This window comes from Lissotriton vulgaris, chromosome 1_2 (genome assembly GCF_964263255.1).
Source record: "Lissotriton vulgaris chromosome 1_2, aLisVul1.2, whole genome shotgun sequence".
Lineage (NCBI taxonomy): Eukaryota > Metazoa > Chordata > Amphibia > Caudata > Salamandridae > Lissotriton > Lissotriton vulgaris.
This window is the reverse complement of record NC_141686.1, coordinates 29,835,697-29,860,151: the sequence shown is the minus strand read 5'-3', so window position 1 is coordinate 29,860,151 and position 24,455 is coordinate 29,835,697. Positions and strand designations below refer to the sequence as shown.

At 44.3% G+C, this 24,455-nt stretch overlaps 1 protein-coding gene across 1 annotated transcript in view; it reads right to left on the bottom strand.

Annotated features, from left to right (window-relative positions):
* Positions 1-357: 357 nt before the first annotated feature.
* Positions 358-24,455, bottom strand: part of TTC38 (tetratricopeptide repeat domain 38) — a 693,598-nt gene continuing 669,500 nt past the window's right edge. The window contains exon 14 of the mRNA XM_086952761.1: positions 358-1,929. Within this exon, the coding sequence (XP_086808887.1) occupies positions 1,797-1,929 (133 nt within the window). The 3' untranslated portion in view covers positions 358-1,796. The remainder of the gene's footprint in view (positions 1,930-24,455) is intronic.

Genomic DNA, 24,455 nt, shown 5'->3' with positions numbered 1-24,455 from the left:
GTAAATCTGCCTACCACCCTGAAGGAAATTGAAGTGTGCAACTGTTTAACAGCGGAGATAAAGGGATTATTGAGTCGGCAAAAAAACAAATAAACTAAATTGGGAGAATGAAGTAAGACAAGCATTCTCAAAGCCAATAGGTCTTGTAATGGGACAGTTAAAAAGAAGCTTAATGAAGCGGCCAGAAGAAACATGTAAGGAATGGCAGTGTGAGGAGGGGAGAAGAAACAGGATGGGGAGAGGTGGAGGGGAGAAGAAACAAGATGGAGGAGGGCGGGGGAAGGTTAAAAAAGTGCTGTGACGTGGCCAGCATTCACGGCGTCATATTGTAAAAGAAATAGCACCTGAATCATATCGTGAGCAGCGGATGAACACTGTTTAAAGTTCTTTTTAATATTTTTTAATTGGCATTTGCAAATGCAAGAATGCATTTTACATTCATTATAGTAAGTATATAAGGCATATAATACCAATTATTAGCTGAATCAACACAAGTGAGATAATGGTGTGTATTTTTATTACACATAGTGCAGCTAGATGAGCCCAGTAGATACTTTATTCTTTCTGATATCACATCTGCAGCGTGTTTACTCCTTCCACCACTCCTTTCAACCACATAAAACGGAATGTTGAAAGGCTGAACCCCCAACAGCAATATCGCATATTCAGTTAATTGTGAGATAACTAATGGACAGACACATTCCACATTCAAACAATGCATGCAGATTTCGTGCATACAACGTTGGCTAGGTTAAAAAGCTAACCCCGCCCCTTGTTCCCCCTTAGCCCCGCCCCTTGTGCCTGCCCTAAACTCCGCCCACTGCTTCTTTTGGTGAGTACCAGCACTTATTTTTTTCCATTTAAAGCACTGGTTACAGTCCTAATATTAGAGGGCAGAAGGAAAGTGACAGAACAGGCTCTGGCATAGCACTGATTTCACTGGCAGTGCCCACACTCCCCCCCCCCCCCCCCCAAACCACACTGCTCTCATGTTATTGGCGGCTCCCAGAGTTGAAAACTCCAGGGGAAGAGAGCAAGAGTCAGTGCAGCTTCGCAAACAAAGGGCAAAGAACAGCAGGCAGTAGGAAAGAACATGGGAAGGTGGCTGCTTCATATGGTCTGTCAAGAGAGCTGCATATCACAAAGTAAAACAAATAGGTCACCCCTCCCTAGGTGGAATCATCCGACTGCTCTACCAATTAAACATCCACGTCTTGCAAAGGTGGAACTCCACAGATCATGAAATTAATTTGCATATCACACACTGAACAGTGGGCCAATCTTTACACAAGTTACAAATAAACGGGGACCTCCCTGTGATGATATTAAAGGGGGGATTAATGAACATGCAACCCCTAACAAATGGGAAACTCAAGTACCTGCATTCTAACTCGCTGTTAAGAAGGGGCCTTACCATTTGGTAGTTTTCATATCTACTGGCGTGAACCGAAAGCACAGCATTATCATGATAACCACCTCATCAATGCCATGAACAAGCAGTGGTGGGTTCTCATACTGTCACCCTGTATCTTTGTCAGGAATGCGGATCGCTGCATGGACGGGGGGTGTGACTGGGCAGCCAGGCATAGCTGAACTACTTAGAAGCCTGTATTTCATCGATTTACATCTTGATTGTAGGTTACAATACGCTGAGTATAATTTGACAGCTGGTGATTAGTAAGGATTAGAGCCCTCCAAATGTGAATGTAATTAAAAAAACATTTAATCAAATCCTCTGGCCCTTGTTGAAGCAAATCATGCCTTCAGTATCACAATCAAGGTTCCTCTGTCTGCAATCAAATACTGTCGACTATCTTGTCGGGCAGGGATCCGAGGTGTGCCAAAGCGTGAACAGCCGATGCCTTCCGCATGAGTCTCTCTGTCAAAGGCGAATTTGGCTTCAGAGCATCCCGCTCTATTAACAGAGAACTAGAAAAAGGAAACATCTGTTAGATTGTTGAAAAGCAGTGGTGTAACAATAGATATCATCTGTGTCTTTTTTGAGGGAAGCTCCATCAACTGGAGTAACAACTGTTTACCGAAAATAATGAATGTTTTTATGTTTGCAAACTATGTGTCCCGAGGTTTATACAATGATGACTTAACTGAGAATTTGAACACAAATCTCACAATGTTGAAGCTAACAGAACCAGGGCCAAAACGTATTTTATTTTAATTGAAGGTGATAGAGTAGATTCAACTAAAGAATGACTATTTAGTAACCTGAATGAGGTACATATGCAAGAGATTATAGGACACTACAGAATTGTTTTTCCTGGGATTGGCTAAATAAGGCTTGAACTAGGCCCAAATTCCATTTTGGATTTAAAATCATGACAATGTTTTCCTTCTTACTGTCTGCACTCGCAGCAAAAAGTGCACAGAAACATTATTAGAAGTAAAGTGTACTGTGATTTTCTTATAATAAATAATGTTGTTCTATGTAGGTGGTAGTGATAGCTTTCCTCTAAAATGCTGTTCAAAGTTCTTCCAGTTCTTCCTGCCTGAAGCTCAGAGGGCCTATTTATTTATTAAGTTCATCATCGTTTTACACACACCAAGATTTGTACTGTTGCATACAATATCATAACGGCAAATAAAGGGCTAATTATTGTTCATTTAGGGGATGGTAATAGGTATTGCTACATTTTATTCTCAATTGTGATTTCTGAGCCTAGGTATCATTTTGCTCACCTTATATAAATTGTGTGATTTTTACTGTGTATTTTACTATAAAAGAGGAATTCTGGAGGTGAGCTGTACTTGTTCAGACTTTCTCTTAGGCAGCAGACTAGTGCTATTGAGAGAGGCTTTAAGTCATCTCATTCTGCATTTGACTGAATGTTATGTAAATTCCCCATATATGAGATACGATTAATCAAATTTTGCTTTTGTTAACTTCAATTATTTAATAACCCTTCATGGTTGCTATCTTTATCTTGCTCAAGAAGGTTTATTTATCTGACTATACTATTTTATTTAATGTCAAGCCTAATCTATTTTGTGACACATTTCCTCATACATACTTCACAACACCACCACCCCGATCCTGCGCAGATGCTTTATCTTTAGATCATCTGATAAGATAACGTCATCAGTTTTGGTGGAGAATGTGGCCAGAGCAACACAAAAGTAATAGAATAGATAAGATACAGGGATAACATTTCCTCTGCCTTGGAACGGTCTACACCAGCTTTTCGCAAACTGTGAGAGGGGCGATGATTTATGGTGGGTCGCGAAAGTCCAAGCAATAAATAAAGATCACTTTAAATTCTGTATTTATCTTGGCACTGTTCCTGCATTTCTAAAACATAGGTCAAAAGTTAGGCTATGTCTCTTAAAAAACTGCTGCTTATTTTTTTAACATGGGGATCGGTGTTTACAAATTCCTCTCAAAAAAAGTACATTATGTGACAATCTTGCTGGAGTACAGGAAGTGTGAAAGGAAAGGCTGTAGGATATAAAAAATGTAAATACCTGTACATGAACTGAACACATTCAGCAGTTAGGAATACAAAAATGAAGCAGTTTTTTTGTAATTCTGAAATGTGATAGAAGGATCATGTTTCTTACCCAGAAAGCATCTGTTCTTGGCATGCAGAGTTGTAGATTCACATGCTTGCCATATTCCTGCCATCTAGTGTTGGGTCCGGATATTTGAAAGTTGTTTTCTTTCAAAGAAGTCTTTCCAGTCATGATGTAAGGTGACTCCTCCTTTCGGTAATAGTGCGCATGGGCATCAACTCCATTGTTAGATTGTTTTCCCGCAAGAGGGTGAGTATGGAATGTATGTAGTAAAGAGATGCCATGCGTAAATAATGTAAATAATGAGAACTGCAACAACTACAGGTGCTCGGGGAGGTCGGCACCTGTGAATCTACAGCTCTATATGCCAAGAACAGATGCTTACTGTGTAAGTAACATAATCCGTTCGAGGCATTTGTGCTCTACATACACATGCTTTGCATAGATTATATAGCAGTATTCCCCCAAAGCAGTGGCTAACCAGTAGATGTTGCAGTTGTCAGAAAAAGTGTTTTTAGTACTGCTTGTTCTACATTGGCTTATTGGCATGTTAATACATCCACACAATAGTGTTTGGTAAATGTGTGTAGTTTAGACCATGTTGCTGCTTTACAGATGTCATTTATAGGGATCTTACCTAAGAAGGTCATAGATGCCCTTATTTTGTAAGTGGAATGTGCTTTAGGGGGTATAGATAAAGGTCTTTTAGCATTTGCGTAGCAAGTTTGAATGCAATCCATCTTGAAATGCTGGATTTACAAATAGAATTGCCTTTGTGAGGTGGTGTAAATGAAACAAACAGTTGCTTTGTTTTATGAAAATCTTTTGTTCTTTCAATATAATACAATCGATATAATATAATAAAGCTCTTCTGACGTTAACTGTGTGAACAGCCCGTTCTGCTACTGAATCAGGTTGAGGTAACAACACAGGTAACTTAACTGATTGGTTATATGAAAAGCAGGAACCGCTTTGGGAAGGAATCTGGGATTGACGCGAAGAACTACCCTATCTTGAGTTGAAAGATGGGTTCTTCGAAGGTTAACGCCTGTAGCTCACCAACTCTCCTTAATGAAGTGACTGCAATGAGGAATGCAGCCTTCCATAAGAGAAAATGTAAAAGACACTTGTGTAGTGGTTCAAATGGTGGACCCATAAGTCTTTTAAGTACAACATTAAGCTTCCACACTGGTCCCAGGGGAATTCTTGGTGGTACGACTCTCTTTAAGACCTCCATAAAGGCTTAATGACAAGAACTTTGAACTAAGACAAATGCTGTCTGTTTTGGAAATACGCAGCTACAGCTGCAAGGTGGAACTGAATAGATGTGCAAGGTAGCCCACAATGCTGTATAACAGCCAATGTCCTGAACCAAAGCATCTAGAGGTAGAATTATGTTGTTATCACAGTAGACAACAAATCGTTTCCATTTTGCTGCACAGCAAGTTCTGGTAGTAGATCTTCTTTCAAAATAGTCATACAGTCTGGTGGCACTCGGGGTGACAAATGCAAAAATAACAGTTGATGGACAGAATGCAGAACAATGTCATACATTCACCCCAGTACAGAGATCTGGGCCTAAATCCATCGTTTTATTGCACTCCACACCACCCCAGTTCAGACATGAACCGGTCCTAGGATGCTTGATTCCGGTCCAGGAAAGACATGGCTTGGCAGTTCGGGCTGGACTGTTCCCATGAGGCACAGGGCAAGGCTGATTTGCATATGGCCATGTCTGAACTGGGGTGGCGGGGAGTGCAAAAAAACGATGGATTTAGGCCCAGATCTCTGTACTGGGGTGAATGTATGACATTGTTCTGCATTCTGTCCATCAACTGTTATTTTTGCATTTGTCACCCCGAGTGGGATGGGTATGCTCAGACGTGAGTCCCATGCTCTCCACACCACTGGAGTCAAGCTATCCTGGCTGAAGACGGCTGATAGCCAGAAACCGGTCCTAGGATGCTTGATTCCGGTCCAGGAAAGACATGGCTTGGCAGTTCGGGCTGGACTGTTCCCATGAGGCACAGGGTCAAGGCTGATTTACATATGGCCATGTCTGAACTGGAGTGGTGTGGAGTGAAACAAAACGATGAATTTAGGCCCAGATCTCTGTACTGGGGTGAATGTATGACATTGTTCTGCATTCTGTCCATCAACTGTTATTTTTGCATCATTCTTAGTATCTGCATGAAAGTCCTGGCTGGCAAGGTTTCGACCTGCAGCAATAGAGTTTGGATATTTCAAAATCTGGCTGCAATGCGGGAGGCTAGAGTCGTTTGAGTGTTAACAGTGGCTCCTAGATAAGATTGTATCTGTGAAGGCTGTAGGTGAGACTTTTGAATGTTGACCGTGAAACCCAATTGGTGGAGTAGGTGTAGTGTGGTGGGAGTGTGTTCTTGACACTTTTGGTGTGTGCTGGCTTTGATGAGCCAGTCATCAAGGTACGGAAATACATGAATTTGATGTCTTCTGAGATGAGCTGCCACTACTGCTAGACATGTTGTAAACACTCTGGGAGCAGTGGTTACTCCGAATGGGAGAACTTTGAACTGATAGTGTTTGCCTGCTATCACAAATCTGAGATATTTGCAATGAGCTGGATGAGTGGGAATGTGAAAATAGGCATCTTTTAAGTCCAGTGTGGACATAAAATCACCTTGCTGTAGAAGCGGAAGAACCCGTTGTAGTGTTACCATATGGAAATGTTCTGACAGTATGTACTGGTTTAACTCTCAGATCTAAAATCGGTCTTAAGGAGCCATCCTTTTTGGGGATTAGAATATAAAAAGTGTAAACCCCTGAACATTGGCACTGAAACGGAACTGGTTCTATGGCTCCTTTTTCTAAAAGAGATTACACCTCTTGTTTGAGAAAAAGGATTGACAAAAGTTTGTGAACGCAAGGTGGAATGTTTGGTGGATTGGAGGTGAACTCCAGACAATAACCATGTTGGATAAGGTTGAGCACCAATTTGTCGGTTGTTCTAGATTACTAAATAGGGAAAAACTGTTGAAGTCTTCCCCCACCAGGTGGTAAGTGATCAGGGGAAGTGTGGGCAAGTCACTGTTTGTTAGGGGAAGGGGTGTTACACAGTGTGGTGCCTTTACCCTTACCTTTGGAATTGTTTCCTCTATATCATCCTCTACAGAAACCTCTAGAGGGAAAGGCCTGAATGTTTCCTTTATAAGAGGAAGCATTAGGGTCAGAGGATGTTGTTTCTGACCCTGCTTTGTACGATGAGTGGCGAAAGGAGCCTCTATTGAATGGGGACTGGCATTCATAGACTTTGCCACTTTGGTGTCCTTTTTCACAGGACCAAACAGGTGTTCCTTGTCAAAGGGGGTGTTCAAAATGGACTGTTGAAGTTCAGGGTTAAACCCCGAGATCCTAAGCCATGCATGCTTTCTGATGAGAATGCTGGTATTGATCACCCTAGCTGGGGTGTCAGCTGCATCTAAAGCCCATCTGAATTCGGAGTTAGAGATGAATTTTCCTTTTCAACTAACTGCTGTGCCTTAGTTTTGTGATTGACTGGGAGATATTGGATCAGCTGCTCCATCTCATCCCAGTGTCCCCTTGTCGTACCTAGCTAGTAGGCCCTGTGTGTTTGTGATGAACCAGTAGTCAGCGGCTTGAACAGCCACTCGTTTTCCTAAGGCATGTATACGTTTTGATTCTCGATCTGGGAAGCGCATCCCTAGAGTATTGCGAGTTAGCTTTTTTGCAAGCATTGGTCACTACTAGGGATTCAAGAGGTAATTGTCCTTTGATAAACACAGGATCCGATGGTGAGGGTTTATATTTTTTTATCTACTCTTGGAGATAAAATACGTGCTAGTACAGGTTCTTTAAAGAGATCATCTGCATGCCTTTTAGCATAGGGAGTGTTTGACTTGATTGTGTGTGGATTCAAGTGTTTCAAATAAAAAAGTCCTGTTCTAAGGTCTCTTTATGTAAGGCCACCCCATGATACTCTGCTGCTCTAGAAATGAGCTGTTGGTAAGCCATATTATCGTCTGGTGGTGATAGCTTTGCAGGGCAAAGGTCTGGGTCATTGTTCGCTGGAGAGTCAATGGTGTAATCGGTCCATGGGTCTACAGGCAAATGAGTACCATAATCACCATGATTCCCATCTGGATCTGTACGTGGAGATCCCTGAGGTGTTGTGTAAGGGATCTTCAGTTATTGACAGTTGAGAAGATGGTGGAGGCGGAGAGGGCTGTGGGGCAGGATAAACAGGGCTGGTAACCATGTCCTCCTTCTTTAGAGGAGTCTGACTGGCAGTGTCCTCTGAAGGAAGCTTGTGCTTTGCTGTGCTTTAGCAGAAATATGTCCATTATCAGGATTAATACAAAGCGTTTTCTGTTTAGGATCCAATTTGGCCTTAAGAACGTCTAACACTGGTGCTGGAGGCTCGGAGACACTGTCCTTAGATTTCGGCATCACAATCGACTTTGGTAGTAGAAGGTTTACGCTCTGAACCGTGATTTTGTTTCAAAGCAGAGTGTTTCAGCTCCGAAGCATGTTTTTGTTTCTAAGCGGAGGGTTTCGGTTCTGAACTAGGTTTGTCCTTGGAGCCTGATGGTTTCGGATCCGAATGTTAATTTGGTCGACTTGGACCCGAGCCTGAAGGTTTGACGGTTTGTTTCAGTGCTTTACCGAGAGGCGGGGCTTCCGAAACATTGTCTCAGTGCTGACCTTAGCCAGAAGGCAAAGGTGGTGTCGTAGCCTTATGCGTTTTGGAAGAGGGTTTAGGGGGCATGGGGTCTTTGGTACTCACAAAAACTTGTCCGGGAGACACATCTTCTTACTCCAGATCGATCTTGAGCTTGGACTCTGGAACAGAGAAGGCCTCTTCTTCTGGGGCGGATGCTTCGATCTACTTGTTCGGAATCTTGCTTGAAGATATCCGGAGTGCGTTAAATGCTTTGACATTGCATCTCTCGTCATCGAGCCCGACATTCGTGTGGAGTCTTCTTGAACCGAAACAATTTGCAAGCGTCGCAGTCTTCCTCCTTGTGCTCCGGGGAGAGGCACAAGTTACAAACTTGATGTAGGTCTGTGTGAGGGTACTTGGCGTGACACCCAGGACAATTGGAATGGAGTCAGTTCCATTGGCAGAAGGCTGGACCGACACGGCTAGGCCAGACGGCCGCCGTTGAGGTTTTCGATCAAATCGGGAGAATTTGGCGAGATATTCGTTACGAGGAGAACAGGGAAACACGTACGGAAACAAGAAAGTTGAGGGTAGAGTGGATTGCGTACCGAGGGGAACTCACAGAACAATTTTGAACTGGAGCGCAGCAGTACATGTCCGAACCCGATGGCGGAAAGAAAACAATCTAACAATCGATCAGATGCCCATGAGCACTATCACCGAAAGGAGGAGTCACCTTACTTTGTGACTGAAAAGACATCTTTGAAGGAAAACAACTTGCAAACATCCAAACCCAACACTAGATGGCAGGAGTATGCAAAGCATGTGTATCTACAGCACACATGTCTCAAATATAAAGATTTTAATCGGCTCAAAACAAATCAAGACACTATTTGCACAAATGATGAACATTCACTAAAACCCAATTTACACACATTATTATTTGTATGTAATATAGATTTATCAGTAAAACCATACGTCTGTGCAAATTTAGTGGCTATTTTAATGGCAAATTTGAGGTCTGTAAATGAAAGAGCGGTACCACATGATGCTAACATTTCAATAAAAATTGCCTGCTTAATGTCCATTAAAGCTAGGTGGGTCGCAAAAGTTTGGAATTTTAAAAATTGTGTTCAGTTGTAAAATGTTTGGGAGGCATTACTGGCTTACAGTCTTGGTTTCTATGGTCTGGACAATTGGATTACTAAGAGTGTTCCAGTGTTCCTTAAGTATGTACCATACAAAAGTGTGAGTATTACTATGGCAAATGCATTGTGGCATCGACAGAGTGCATTGTGGTATTTGGAGTTTGTGGGTGCGGATTATTTTGGTGTGATGAATATTGGTATGTTTAAAGTTTTGTGCGTAAGTGGTTTTGAATTGCGAGTTATTAAGAGTCAAAATTATTGTGATTTTGATGATTTGGCATATTTTTCAGTTAAAGTAATGGCCCTCACTACTGCATTAGTTTGAGCATTGTTGTAAGGACGTTGGAAACTGAATGCATAAAAAATATTGAATTATTTTGATTGTTGGAGTTTTGGATTGGTAAACGGATTTGTTGAAATCCAAGATCTTCGAGATTTAATCATCATCATCAAAAATCTTTAATTTGCAATGTTTCCAATGCATATAAAGTACAAGCAATAAAAGCATCTGTAATAAAATAGGTAATTATCATAAAAGGCCTCATGGAGACGGAATTAAAATCTGTGTTTAAAAGTTAAAAAGACAATCACCACAAACATGTAATTGTGCCCTCAAAACGATTCTTAGTTGCCTCCCTTTCATCCTTCGCTCTCCCATTCTTTCATGGCCTTCTACTAATAAAGGAGGACCATAGAAACAAAGCCGTAGTGAAACAAATAAAGGTATTAGACAGTTGTTTTATAAAATGGAGCGAGGGCGGCATTGTTTAAAATGGATTTTTCTTAAAAGGGGGGGGGGGGGGGAATATACATTTTCCTATGCAAGTTGTGAAAACAACAAAAAGAAATATGTGCAAATCTGACTGGACTGACCTTTTATCACAAGGGCAAACTGGCAGGTAATTTAGCGAATAGATATTCTTTGGGAAACCCATCATTATAAGTATGAGGTTCAAACGGAACCTATTGAATAAAACTATGTTGTAGATTTGACACAAATACTAATTATGATTTGCCAGCGTAGGGGACAGGTGAGGCATAGCTTTACTGAGGTCTTATTACGACTTGCTTCCACTCTCTCTCCTACAGTCTTCTCTAGGAAGATTTGTTTAATTCTTGCTTTGGAAACAGATCTTCAGCTAAATGGATTAACTTGTAGATCTCCCAGACCCATAGTTCCCAGTGTAGATTTCACATATTGCAACCAAGTGATCTTATTTACATTATCTAGGGCTAAACAGTCAGTGATACTATTTTGGGTCTTCCTCATCGAATGCATAACAAAATAGGTGGTAGTCTCACAATATCGGAAATGAATGAGGACTCTAGCTTGCTGTGACAGTTAAGATTTGAGCAATTACTTGGGAGGGCTAATAATCTGTTATAAAAATCATCCTCTATTCTTTGTAGAGGATCAATCGCCACCATCCCCCACACCCCGCTCCATATGATACTATAGCAACAGATTTAGCAGGATACACTTTTTTGTTCCCTCAATCATCTTAGACCCCAGCTTCTTGATGGAGCTAAAGATGTTAAAGATGCTAAAGACATGTTTAACCAGGTGTGTTTTCTGTCAAGCACAACCCCCAGATAGGAAAAGGTGTTCACCACTGCCAGCCTGCGCGACTATGTGAAACGCTGGAAGTCTACTATGGCGTGTCCCTGCCACAAGTACGGCTTTAGCTTAGTTAACATGAAGGTCCAAACTAGTCAAAGTGTGAATAGGTCTCTATGAGTTTTTCTAACACTGTCCCAGGTCTTGCAGCTAACACAGCATCCTCTGCAGAGCAGTATAGGAAGGGGTGCTGGTTGAAAATGGGTACATCTTTCGTGGCTTCGGTCACCGCTGCCTGCACCCTGTTAATGCATACTGAAAGTAACAAGCATTTACAATGCAATGGTCTTGGCATTGTTAAAGTTAGAGCTATTGGCAATGCTTTTTATTTATGTTTTTAAAACATATAAATACATGGCATTGTCATTTACAATGCCAATAGCTTAATCTCTCGCAAATGAGAGACCTATTGCATTTGCACACACACAGAGCCCCACACACACACACACAGAGCCCCCCACACAGAGAGCCCCCCCACACACACACACAGAGCCCCACACACACACAGAGCCCCACACACACACACAGAGCCCCCCACACACACACACAGAGCCACACACACACAGAGCCCCACACACACACACACACAGAGCCCCACACACACAGAGCCCCACACACACAGAGCCCCACACACACAGAGCCCCACACACACACAGAGCCCCCCACACACACAGAGCCCCCCACACACACAGAGCCCCACACACACACAGAGCCCCACACACACATACAGAGCCCCACACACAGAGCCCCCCACACACACACGCACAGAGAGCCCCACACACACACACAGAGAGCCCCCTCCACACACAGAGAGCCCCCCCACACGCACACAGAGCCCCCCACACGCACACAGAGAGCCCCACACACAGAGAGCCCAACACACAAACACACAGAGAACCCACACACACAGAGCCCCCCACACACACATAGCCACACACACACACACAGAGCCCCACACACACACACAGAGCCCCACACACACACACACACACAGAGCCCCACACACACACAGAGCAGCCCCTCCCACACACACAGACACACACACACACATAGAGAGCCACACACACACACACAGAGCCAGAAAAAACGATCACAACGAGGGAACAGGGGGCAGTAAAGCAAGCACAACGAGGGAACAGGGGGCAGGAAAGCAAGCACCACGAGGGAACAGGGGGCAAAAAAACGAAGAAAACAATGCACCGCGGCTTCCTGCTCCACGTGCAGCCCTCGGAGATGCGTCTTCAACCGAGTTCCAACTCGTTGTATGCGTGGAAGGCAGTGGATAAGTCGAGTCTCCCAGCGGCGTCCCTCTACAGCCGTAGTCTAGGATCACAACTCGCAGGGGAGCATCATTGCAATCTTCCGATTCCTGCAACGCCTCTCGCCGCCATTTTTGCTAGCCGAGACCTAAAAAAAAGTGCACTGGACCAGCTACCCAGGCATGGACCATAGACTTCGGATGCTGTAGGATGTAGAATAGATGCATGACATTTGAATGGAGTGCTCTGCCTGCCAGCCCCTGTGCTCAAACAGCTTTAAATGGGGGAAGAGCGTGATTTGTGATCTTATAGTTCAAGCCATCTGGTGCCCGCAGCGTGACGCAGATAGCCCCGGAGCAGTGAACGATTTAGGTGCGCACAGTGAAGTCAATATGCTTATTGCTGCCACCTATAGGCCCTACCTCATCCAACATGGCGGTGCGGGTGTGACGTTACGTTTCTGCGTCGGCCGGCTGGTACCCGCAGGGCTGCCCTCTGGGGGGATGGAAGCGGCAACCACGACCTGTGGAGGTCGAAGACCTGCGGGAAACAACCGGAGAAGGAGCTTGCGATGCCCAGTATGGATAAACCTCCGGACATCTGCGGGCCCTGTGAGTATGAGGAATAGCGGGAGGATGGACGATTCAGCAGGGGCTGGTGCGGTGAAGATGGGGCTCTCAGCTGCTGAGAGTGATAGTGCTGCTGGGCAAAGACCACAGCCTGCTGCGGGATTAGCACATTACTGAAGACGTCTTTGTATAGGCTAGCGAGGACTTCTCTGTGTTGAATTTGTTCCATAGGCTACGTGTTCCTGTGTTTATGCGTTGTCGCCGAGGGTGTCCTCTTTTATTTACTGGTACATTGAGCTGTATGTCAGGAAGAAAGTACGTGAATTTACAGACACAATGACCCATAGGTTGATAAAGATATTCCTTAAACTCCAAGACGGTGGTAAATAAACAAAGTCACACAGTTTACCGCTTCAGAAGTACTTTTGAGAAACTATGATTTTGAGGCAGGTTATTGACATTGTCCAACCTCCCCTATGTAAGAGACGGGCAGCAGGAGTCTGTAAGCCCCGTCCTTTTCGAAATGAGGGGCGTATTTTTCTTTAGAGAAAGAAACTAAAAACCACGCCCCTCAATCCGAAAAGGACGGGGCTTACAGCGAAAAGAGATCTTCACAGATACCTCTTCTCCAATGGCTGGCGGCCGTTTAGGAGGCCAGCCAATGGAGAAGAGGGGCGGGTTTAAGCCTCGCTACTCTGAGACATAAGATCTCGCCAGCGAGACTGCACATGCGCAGCCTACGCTAGCCGAGACCTAAAAAGTCGGCAGGAACGCAACCCAGTCTTAAACGCCGTTTTCTCTCGAAATGCCTTGTACACTCTCTATTCTTGCCATAGCGACACAGGCAGTAGCTTTAGCACACATCTGACAGATAAAAATAATTATCGCTGTATCAATGCCAATCTCTACCACAATGGTCCATAATTTAGGCAGGGAAACAATCAAAAGCAGCAGACAAATCCATGAAGACTACATAGATTTTCTAAGATTTTGCCAATGTATTTTAAGTCAAACTTAGGTTGAGGCAATGGTCTATAGTCCCCTTACCACTTTTCTGGAAACCATATTGCACTAGTATTAAAATGTTCCTTTATAAATAACCCAATTATCCAACCTGTTCAACAGGAGGTATCCCATCAGTTTTGCTGTACTAACTAAAAGGGAGATGGGTTTATAGTTTTGCAGATTGGACTTATCCCCGTTTTACAGATGGGAATTATTACTGTGGTATTCCAAGAGGCTGGTTGGCCCACCCTGCTTATGTTCTTAGAAATGTTTGTTAAAAGTGGAGTCCAGATCTCTCGTTGTGCTAAGAAGAAATCTATGGGGAACCCCTGGTGCCTTTAAGGCGATACATTGAGCCAGGCTCAGTTTCACCTCTGCTATATTTAAGGCCAAGTTCTCCTTATGGGATAACTGTACAGAGTTTCAAGGAAGTTCTGTAGGCATGGCCAGCCACGAAGATTTGCTCAAAATGAGCCACCCAGCTATCCTCACCAATGTGTAAGGAATCATCTGGGGCATCAATTACTCACCAGAAATCCCTAAGGTTTTTTGTAACCACTACGAGTGACAGGCTCACCCACGTTCCCTCCTTCAGGCCCCTGATTCTCACTTTCTGTGCCTCGTTATATGCTATATGCAGGGCCCTCACCAGTTTTGATCTCTTGGGCTGGTTCTGAGGTCACCATGCAGATTTTCTATGGTCTTAGAACAGGCTGCATCAAACTAGCCGACCGCAGGGTGACATGGGGAGGAACTCTTCCGGAACAGGTTATTTTTTACCTCAGCCAATATACCTGCAAATGCCATCAATAAGCCTTCCGGATTATGGGCTGGATTTAAACATATCAAATCCTCACTCCGTTTTTTTGAGATTATCAGAGGAACAATTCAGGCTTTATCAATCTTTTCCCATTTTAGTGAGTACCCAGTCTTCCTTGCTAAAATTGGCTCAGGTACTTTATCTGCTATTAGGCTTCTACGTGTTGCCATGCCATATTAGAGGAAAGAGACGTATTATCACTAAATAGGGAAAAAAATGGTTCAGTTTGGGTTATTCTTCTATTAAGGTTTTTCGAAAGCTAGTATAAAGTCTACGGTGGGCCCAGACTTCGTGTACCCAAATGTCTTTGGGAGTAAGTCTGTATCGGGATCTGGCATATTGATTATCTCAAGATTCCAAGTTATTAAAAACATTTTAAATTACCATATTCACTATGGACAAAATGAAAGATTGTATCTCCCTCCGTATCACCTAGTCCACACACAGATGCTATCATAATATCACAAGAATGCACATTAAAATCAAAAAACCACAAAATATAAGTATATTTCTGATGTGCTTTCGCATAGATATTCCCCTTACCAAGTAGTCTGCAAATGAGGACATATTTCCTGTCAATTAATATTATAGTAATTGATCAGCAGCCAAGCAGCCAGTCCCAATCACCTAAACCCTGACAAAATAGAATGTGGAAATGGGGGGTGGGGGAGGTGTGAAGGATTAAAAAACTTCAGAACATTTAGCCCTAGTGTATTTGCTACTAGTGTCATGATTCCACACGTAGCTCTGCCTATCGAGGAAAGGACTGCTGCTGTTTGAAATGATTTGTACCCCTCTAAAAATATCTGGCCTGTTTCCCAAGTTTCCTGGAGGCACAGGATATCATATTTTACTACAAGGCTTTTCCAATCTAAATTTCCCATTTTTTGTTTTAAACTAGCTACATTCCAGGGATCTACTTGTAAAGTGCAATTGACTATTTCCTTCCTATCCACCCGTCTCAACTGCTTGAATGAGGGATGTGTTGATGGTAGGAACTATGGGGACATTATTCAATCAATCAATTGTAAGATTCTAGATCTTACAGAGGGGTGACATGATCATCAAACCCTTACTTCGTATCTCCCCATATCTGGAAAAAGGGGGAATATTAGAGGGTAAGTTTCATTACTATTCCTCACCAACAAGAAAGATGACAGCCTGGGGGAGGGGGTGGTCTATAGAAGTAGCCTAAAGAAATCCTTAACCCTTAAATTGTCTGCAGAGTGGAGGTGTTATATTGTGAGGCGCCGCATTCACACCAATAAGGTATTTTAAGGAGTTAGTAAAGGTTTAAATGTAGATGCGTTCTGATCTAGACTGGTGATTGTTTATTCTTGGTGTACAGGAGTAAACGTACCAGAGTAAACGTACAGGAGTAAATGTGGGTTACCACTGGTCGAGAGCCTGCCTTAGTGTGATTGATAGTGCAATAAAGGTACTATTCTTTTCCTCAAGTGAGATTTGAGATTAACTGCCTTTTCTAGGAACAGCAGGCAAGTAGGTTTGTCTGTGTTGTGTGCAGTCCTGACCGCATTACACTGCAGCAAGCAGCACTGCGACTCGTCTATGGTCATTTTGAACTATGCTGTAATTAGTTACTGCTGTGAGTTACCCTGTGACTGGTTGATCCCTATTTTAGTTAGCGTTTGATTGGTTAATTAACATTGTTTATATTAAATGTTATGTGAAGAGTTAGATCACAAATGGGTTCTGCATTGAACAAGTTCTCAATTACTATAACTGAGGGAAAGAAGATGCCTCTGGAAGATTCTTCTCTCTATGAAAAGATGCCAAATGCTGGGCTACATACGTGTCTTTAATTAAAAGAATGGAATGAGATCACAACTGGTGATAAGAACATGCAATTTCCTTTGGAAGTTACCTTTAAATGTGAGAAAGCTTGAGAATTTGAGGAGTGTGGTATATGAGAGAAACTAGCAGCCGAGACCTGAACAGTTTGAAGTGTTGAATGAGAGGAATCACATAGCAATTGAAAAGGAACAACATTAAATGAAGAGCTGGGTTAGAAATGCTCTGAGCTATTAGTTACATTGAAGACGAGGTATGCAGAGAAAAGCAAACACAAGGAGATGATGGATGGAGCGCTGAAACTTTTCAGACAATCACCCACAGTCACAGATCTGGGTTGAATACATCATCGTTCTTTAGCTCATTTCTATATCCTCAGAAGCCAGTTCGCCAGGTTGGTAGATTTGCTATCTGGGTGCCTGATTTCTCCATGGTTCCGAGTGAGAATGTCTGGCCTGTAGAGGAGCTTCTTGTGGGAACTTTAAAGAATTCTAGTAACGTTCTGAAGCAGGGCTGACAAGCCCATGTGGGTGCTACCAGTATGAGTGTGACAGACGTTTGCATGAACTTCAGAACTAGAAATGGAAGGAGTGCGAGAGGAGGAAAAGCATCGGAAAATGTCAGACCAATTCTTCCATAGTGCATTACTGTTGGATTGTGGAAACCTGGAGGAGAAGTTTGGTGATTTAGAGTTGTCCGCGGTTGCGAATAGATCTATTTGAGGGAACCCTCACCTCTGGAAGTATGGGAGGAGGACTTGCGAGTAGAGTTCCCGCTCGAAAACTTTCCACATCCTGTTGAGGAGGTTGACAAAAACGTTGTCTGTTCCCAGAAGTTACTTCACTAACAGATTAATTTTACGACGGAGAGCACAGTGCCAAATGGTCTGGGATAGGTGAGACAGTTGTGGAGAATGTGTCCCTCCTTGTTTCTGTAGGTAGTACATGGCAATCATATTGTGTGTCTGAATTAGTACAACCGTGCCAATTTGGTGAGTAGGATGGCTTTCAAATGCTAGGTGAACAGCTTGAACTAGATAGTTGATGTTGAGACCCAGGTCTGTGGTCTCCCATAGGCCCTGTACAGTGAGATCCTGTAAGAGCACACCCCATCCTGTTCCAATGAGGAGCAGGGTCAAGATTGATTTGCATATGGCTGGGTTCAAACAATTGATTTAACCCAAATCTCTTGACTGGAGGTGAATATTTGATTTATTTAGCATTCTGTCCATCATTTGTTGCCACAGCATTTTTCCCCTTAAGTGGGATGGCTAAGCCCAGATGTGGGTCACTTGCTCGCTGTGCCACTGGATTCAAGCATATTTCAAAAAACAGTGGTCCCTAGTAGTTCAGGGATCTTGGAAAAATGATAGACATACGCTCAATAGTAAGTATGACCTTTGTCCAGCCGGACAGGATTTTTAATTAAAGAGAATTGCAAAGATAAAGAGGAATTTTTTACACAGTGTGTACATCCAGTAACCCACAGGGGACAAGACAAAACAGGGGGATAGGGTTAAAGCGAACAAGGGCGGTCTGTATACTAGTAGTTCAGTGAACAGACAAAAATACATTTCAAAGCATCATTGTATTCAATTTCTACTTTTCATTATACATATGACGCTAGTATGTCGACGACGTTTCGATGCCTATTCTGAGATAAATGGCATCATCTTCAGGACAGAGAGTTAATATGCTTGTCTTGAAAATCTTAGACAGTTTGTGTGGCCTACACATATAATACATACAGTTATATTGGGGGAAAAAACAAGGGAAGAAAAAAATAAGAATAAAAGTAAGTAACAGGAGCTAGGCATGTAACACATCTGACCATCCATGACAAAAGTGCGTTTTCATATGTTACTCTGTTAGCAACAGTTGCCAAGTCAATTCAAGTGAAATCACATGCGATTTGCGGCGCAGTGGGGGGACTAAGGGGGACGGCGCGTGAATATGATAGAACATGTACTTCGGAGGTAAACGAGTGACATGCCAGTTGCTGGGCCTGCGTGGTGACAAGGAGGTCCCGTGAAGTAAAATGACATAGTTTGAATGGTCGGGAGATCGGGTCTAGCATGGCGTTTCATGCCGTAAGTGCAGAGCGAGTGTGTGGTGCAATTATCCGGTGCCGTATAACTTCAATAGAATGAAAAGTAACGTGCAGATTGTTCTAAATTAAACTTATGGTGATTTGCGATGTTTTAAGGGCATTGCTGTTTATCGGCACAGTGCACGGTTGGCGCAGGCACCCGACCGAGCTGATTTAACATAAGGCGCCATTTCATAGTGATCCCATTAGGAGCATGGTCATGCCGGATTTGCAGATGGATGGGTCCAAACTAGGGTGGCATAGTGAGTAAAAGAACGATGGATTTTACCCAGATCTCTTGACTGCTTGATTTAATCAGCAATCTGTCCATCATTGGTTGCAGCAGCATTTTTCGCCCTAAGTGTGTGGTGTTGACACTGTTGGTGAGTGTTGGCTTTGATAAGTGAATTTTCCAGATATGGAAATATGGGGAATTTTTGCCTGCATAGGTGAGCGGCTACCACTGCAAGGCACTCTGTGAATAACCAATGTGCGGTTGTTACCCTGAAAGGGAGGACTATGAATTGATAATGTTTTCTGCCCACCACAAACCTGAGATATCAGCAATGTGCTGGGTGTATTGAAAATCGGTGCCCTTTAGGTCTAGTGTAGCCATAAAGTCGCCCTTTGGAGAAGGGGACACATCTTGTAGCATTACCATATGCTTTGACAGGATGTATTTGTTTAGGGCCCGGAGGTCTGGAATTGGCAATAAAGAGCAGTCCTTTTGGGTATTAGGAAGTATAGTGAGTACACCCCTGTAACCTCGTGACATAGAGGGACAAGTTCTATAGCTCCTTTTGAGGAGGAGAAGTTTGGCATTTTTTTGAGCAGTGTTTTATGTTCCAATGATAGCCTGTTTGCGAGGTGGAATGTTGGGAGGTGTGGTAATGAGCACCAGACAGTAGCCATGCTGGATAATGTCCAACACCCACTGATCTGACATAACGTTTTGCCATGTGGGTAGGAAATGTTGTAAGCGACCTCCGACTGATGATATGTGATTGAGAGGTAATGGAGGGAAGTCATTGTTTGGTGGTGGGTGCAGCTTCGCGTTGGGAAGCACACTGGCCACTACCTTTGGAATTGTTACCTATATAGGACCCGCTGAAATAACCCAGAGGGGATGTATGTTGACACTGATTGCGTTGGTATGAGGTGGAGGTGTCAGAAGAGGTTGCTTTGGAAACCACTGTAGTTGGGGCAGCTAAAGAAGCACTGGGAGCAGCAAAAGGACAGGGAGCAAGAGTTTGGCGAGCCCTCACTGCCTTTACAGTCTGTGTCCTTTTTTATTTTCTCCGAAGTTTGGTCCACGTGAGGCCCAAACAGGTGTTTTTTATCAAATGGCATGTTCAGCACATATTGTTGAACCTCTGGTTTGAAACCAGAAATACGGAGCCATGCATGACCTCTCAATAGGATGCTAGAGTGTATTCCACAGGCTGCAGTGTCAGCTGAGTCAAAGGCACAATGGATGGGGGTGTTTGAAAAAAGCTTGCCTTCAGAGACAAGTTCTTGGCCCCACTTCTTGTGCGAGGTATTGGAGAATGTCCTCCAGTTCATACCAGTGAGGACAATCGTACTGTGCAAGGCAGCCCAAAGAGTTGGTGATACGCCAATGGTTGACTGATTGTGCTGCAACCCTTTGTCCTGCTGCATCTATAGGTTTACTGTCTTTGTCGGGTGGCAGGATATCTCCACTGGCCTGTGAGTTTGCCCGAGTTTAAGCAGTGGTGATAACTAGGGAGTTTGTGGAGGTTGGCTCCAGATGCGGATGGGTCCAATGGGGAGGCCTTATACTTTTTATCCACTCTGGGTTTTATAACCATAGAACCAATAGGGTCCTTAAAAATGTCTTCTGTGTGCCTAAGCATGCCCTTGAGCACTGGGAGGTATTGTGTGGCTCTGTGAGTGGAAGAAAGTGTTTCAAAGAGGAAATCTTCTTCTAAATGGATTTTTATGGAGTTCAACTTGATGAAAAGAGGTAGTTCTCCCTATAGGCTCGGTGCAGGCTGGGGAGACATCAGGAGGGGCGGTCGGGCGAGATAGTGACTTGGGTCTGTGTCCCCTGGTGGGTCTAGATCATAGGTATCTCAGGGGTCATAATGTGGTAGTGTACCAACCGTGTCTTGTCCCCCACCATGCCCAGTTGTATCAGAATGTGGAAATCCCAGAGATTAAATATCTAGTGGGTCCCCTGTAGCATGTGGTGCAGAGGGTGAAGCTTGTGAAAGTGCTGAGGGTGGTGCAACAGGTAAAGGACCGGTGTTTAGCAGAAACTAGTATGTTCAACCTCCTGGAAAGACAACTGTTTTTTGGGTGGTTGAAGAATAAGTGACGAAAAGGCAAGGATTCGACATATATACGAGGTTGGATGACAATGTATTGCTGGCTGGTGTTCAGAGATCAAAGTGGTCAATGCTGAAGGTTCTGGTTTGGTTGCTTTTTCAGCGCCGGAAGGCGGGTGTCGCAACTAATTACTCAGTGCTGACCACTGGACAGTGGTAAACAATCATTACAACGAAAATTTTACAACGCACTACCATTACGATGCAACTTTTACAACGCAAACCATTACAAAGCATTGCACTGGGGGGCGCTCTAGGATAGGGAATAGGTTTAATGTACTATCCAACACCTTCCCTACTATCCACGGGGACTGGAGTTGGAATAGTAAATTAAACTATTCACTATCCAGCACCCCAAAGCACTATGCGTTGTAAAGGCATGCATTGTAAAAACCGCGTTGTAAAGGCATGCGTGGTAAAAGCATGCGATATAACGTCATACATCCCTGGACAGTAGGCAGTGGTGGTCCTATTGCCTCCGCATGATCATCCAGAGGAGCGGATTCTTTTGGGCTGATCGAAACAGTGTTGAAGGGCAAAGGGTGTCGTACTAAGACATTTGAGCAGGCATTACATCCTCTATCTCCAGGTCAACCTAAAGGTTGAATCCAGAACTGCCCTCGATCAAGAACACCTCTTCCTCTGCAGCCGACAGTTTAGAGTGTTCTTCTTCCTCCTCGACATCATCATGACGGAAGAGGTTTGGAGTGTCCTCTATGCAGCACAATACAAACCCGATAGCACAGGATGTTGGATGGATACAGGATGTTGTAGTCAACTGCACCAGTCCAACTGGCTTCTGCCCGGAATGTGCAAAATCAAAGGCAGTTTAATACAAATATGCCTGTAGCGTCAGTGATGCAGCAAAACATTTGAAATGAAATGCCTCATTTTCAACAGAATCCTTGTTTTCAGCAAAATCCTTAAATGATTAATAGTGATATTTTCCTCAGTTTTCAACAATATTAGGGAAGTCTGAATATAACTCCTACTGGACCACATCAGTTGTCAGTTGGCTGAGGGGGAAGAGGACTGCATGTTTGGTAGAGTCCTAGCGGTAGACCAGAGTGGCCCATATGTAGATGGTGAGGTGAATGGCCACCCAGTATCATTGATAATTGGTACAGGTGTAGGAGAGTAGGGTCTGCTTCCTACGGTTACCCCCACTTTTTGCTGTGATTCTCTGTTTTTTTTACTTTAGTTTGGCTGTGGACCTGCTAATCAGGCCCACAGCCCAGCTGTTCTCTCTCTAAATTGATACCATGTACTTTAGGTACATACCTGATTGGTTACTGGGTCACCCTTGTGAGCCCCTGTATAGTGTACCATAAGTACCCAGGGGATAGGCGCACCCTAGGCCTACCAGGGGCTGCAGCATGTATTGTGCCACCCCTGGGTTGCCTTATAAACTGACACCACAGGTCTGTTCACACAGCCTGGGTAAGGTGGTGTCATCACCCCTTACTTAGATATAGTATACCTATATCTATATATACACATATAGACACATATACACCTATAAGTTACTCCTGTGGCAGGCCTTGACAAGCCTGGAGGCAGAGTGCTTGTTTTCTTGTGAGAGGGTGCCCTAGCATGAGCTGAGCCCCTCTGCAGCTTTCGGAACCATCTCCTTATAGCTGTTCTATGATATAGCCATACCATATCCTCTGAAGTGCATTATAATCCTCGCCGTTAATGCTAACTTTGGTTTGGCTTTATCAAAACATGTCGTGTAAGGTGTCAAACACTTTGGAATACTACCCCCCCCCCGCCAGTCCTGGCAGCGGGGGTAGCATTCCACTCTTCTAGAGGGAGAAGACATGTAGTTACTGGTTTACCCGGTTAAAGTTAAACAGAGCCTAAGCATCACAAAATGGATGCTGCCCCAGACACGAGTCTGACCTCCTGGTGCTGGACGAAACTCCGGCAGGGGAGGCCTGGGGAGGCTTGGCCAATAGGTTTCCTGTCCAAGGAGGTGCTGGCACCTCCCCAGACGGGCTTTTGTGTATTGGGGCAGGGAGGGCTGCATTCAGTGAATGCTTTCCAGACACTGCCTGGGGCACACAAGGTGCTCCATGCATTTCCCAGTTCAAACCGGTTGCTGGGGCACTCTGCCCCAGCTCTGGCGCAAAACTGGTAAAAAAGAAAGGGGTCCTCCCATAGGAGGGACCTTAAGGGTAATCCAGCCCGTAAACTTAGTATAAGTATAGGAACCCAGTCACTAGGACTTTAGATTACCCTGGACAAAACATTGAAACATAAATCCTGGACCTTCGACATTCCATTTCGACTGGAAGACATCTCCTTTGTGGTCAAGGAGTGACCACCCTGTTCAAACAGGCACCAACAGCAACTTTGCCGGTCTGCATTTTCGAGGCTCCCGCCAGATCCCGAAGAGTCTGCGACACAGGACACGGACTTCCAGACATCTCTGACACCGACCTTCGCTCACAGCAAAGCTGAGACCCGTGGCGGACACGAGAGAGGTGGGACCGGAACTCCTAGACATCCTGCATTTTGCAAGCTGCACTCACTTCACAAGGTAACTCGAAGTCGTGCATTGGGGTGTTTGAAGCCCCAGACCCGAGCATCATTTGTACTGAAGCTCAGAGGCCCCCACTCCACGAGTGACCCGTGGGACCCACTTTTGCATTTCAACTGGACGCGTCTTCGCGTTTCCTAGTCTGTTGGCTAGTGAGCCCCCCATAGACTTTCTTTTGAATCTAACTTGCTTTCCTGATTGCTCTAGGCTTGCTCCAACTTCCCTACAAAGGAGAAGTTCCTCAGACCTTGCTGGTCTGCACCGAAGCCAATCTCGACTTCCTGTGTGGGTTGCGTTTGTCAAGGCTTGTTGGATCCATTCCGGGTACCGACACCGCAGTCAACTAGATCCGTTGTGGGACAGCTCGAATCCAGCTCCTGCTCGTCGTCGACGCCTCCTGGTCCTCGTGGCTGAAGAGACCAACTTCACATCTTCACCTGAAATCACCCGACATCTGGTGGCATCTTTCTATCGCCATCCTGGTCACTGGCAAGTGACTCAGACTCTGTAGCTTCTGCTTTCAGGTTCTCCAGATCTTCGATCCACCCTTGGATCCACCCGGACACTTTTCCTCTGGTCGCCTGCAGCACTTCTTTGCAGTTCTTCATTGAAAACGTTGACGAAACCGACACGAAAAGACACCTACGCACCCGGCTTCCCTGGTGAGGTAACACGAGTACTCCAGTGCTCCCGTGGGTCTTGACTCTCGAAGTGTCCTAGTTTAAAAGGGTTTCATCGTAGTCCATCCAGAAGTGTCCTTAAATTGTAAATTTGTAACTTCTTCGTTTCCCATAGAAAGTCAATGGTAACCCGCGGCTGTGTTTCGACACTGCACGTGTCTCCCGTGGGCCTCCTACTTCCTAACCTTTGTTTGTTTAGAGTAGCCCCAGCGATTCCACAGGCCCCAGGCCTGCTTTCTAATTCTCTTGTGGTTCTTATACCACTATTTTAGTATATGGTTTGTGAAGCCCCTAGGGCATAACGTATACTGTGCAATTTAGCGTATGCTAATTGAGTAACTTGTATTGTACTTTTACCTCTGACCACAAAGAGTGCAGAGG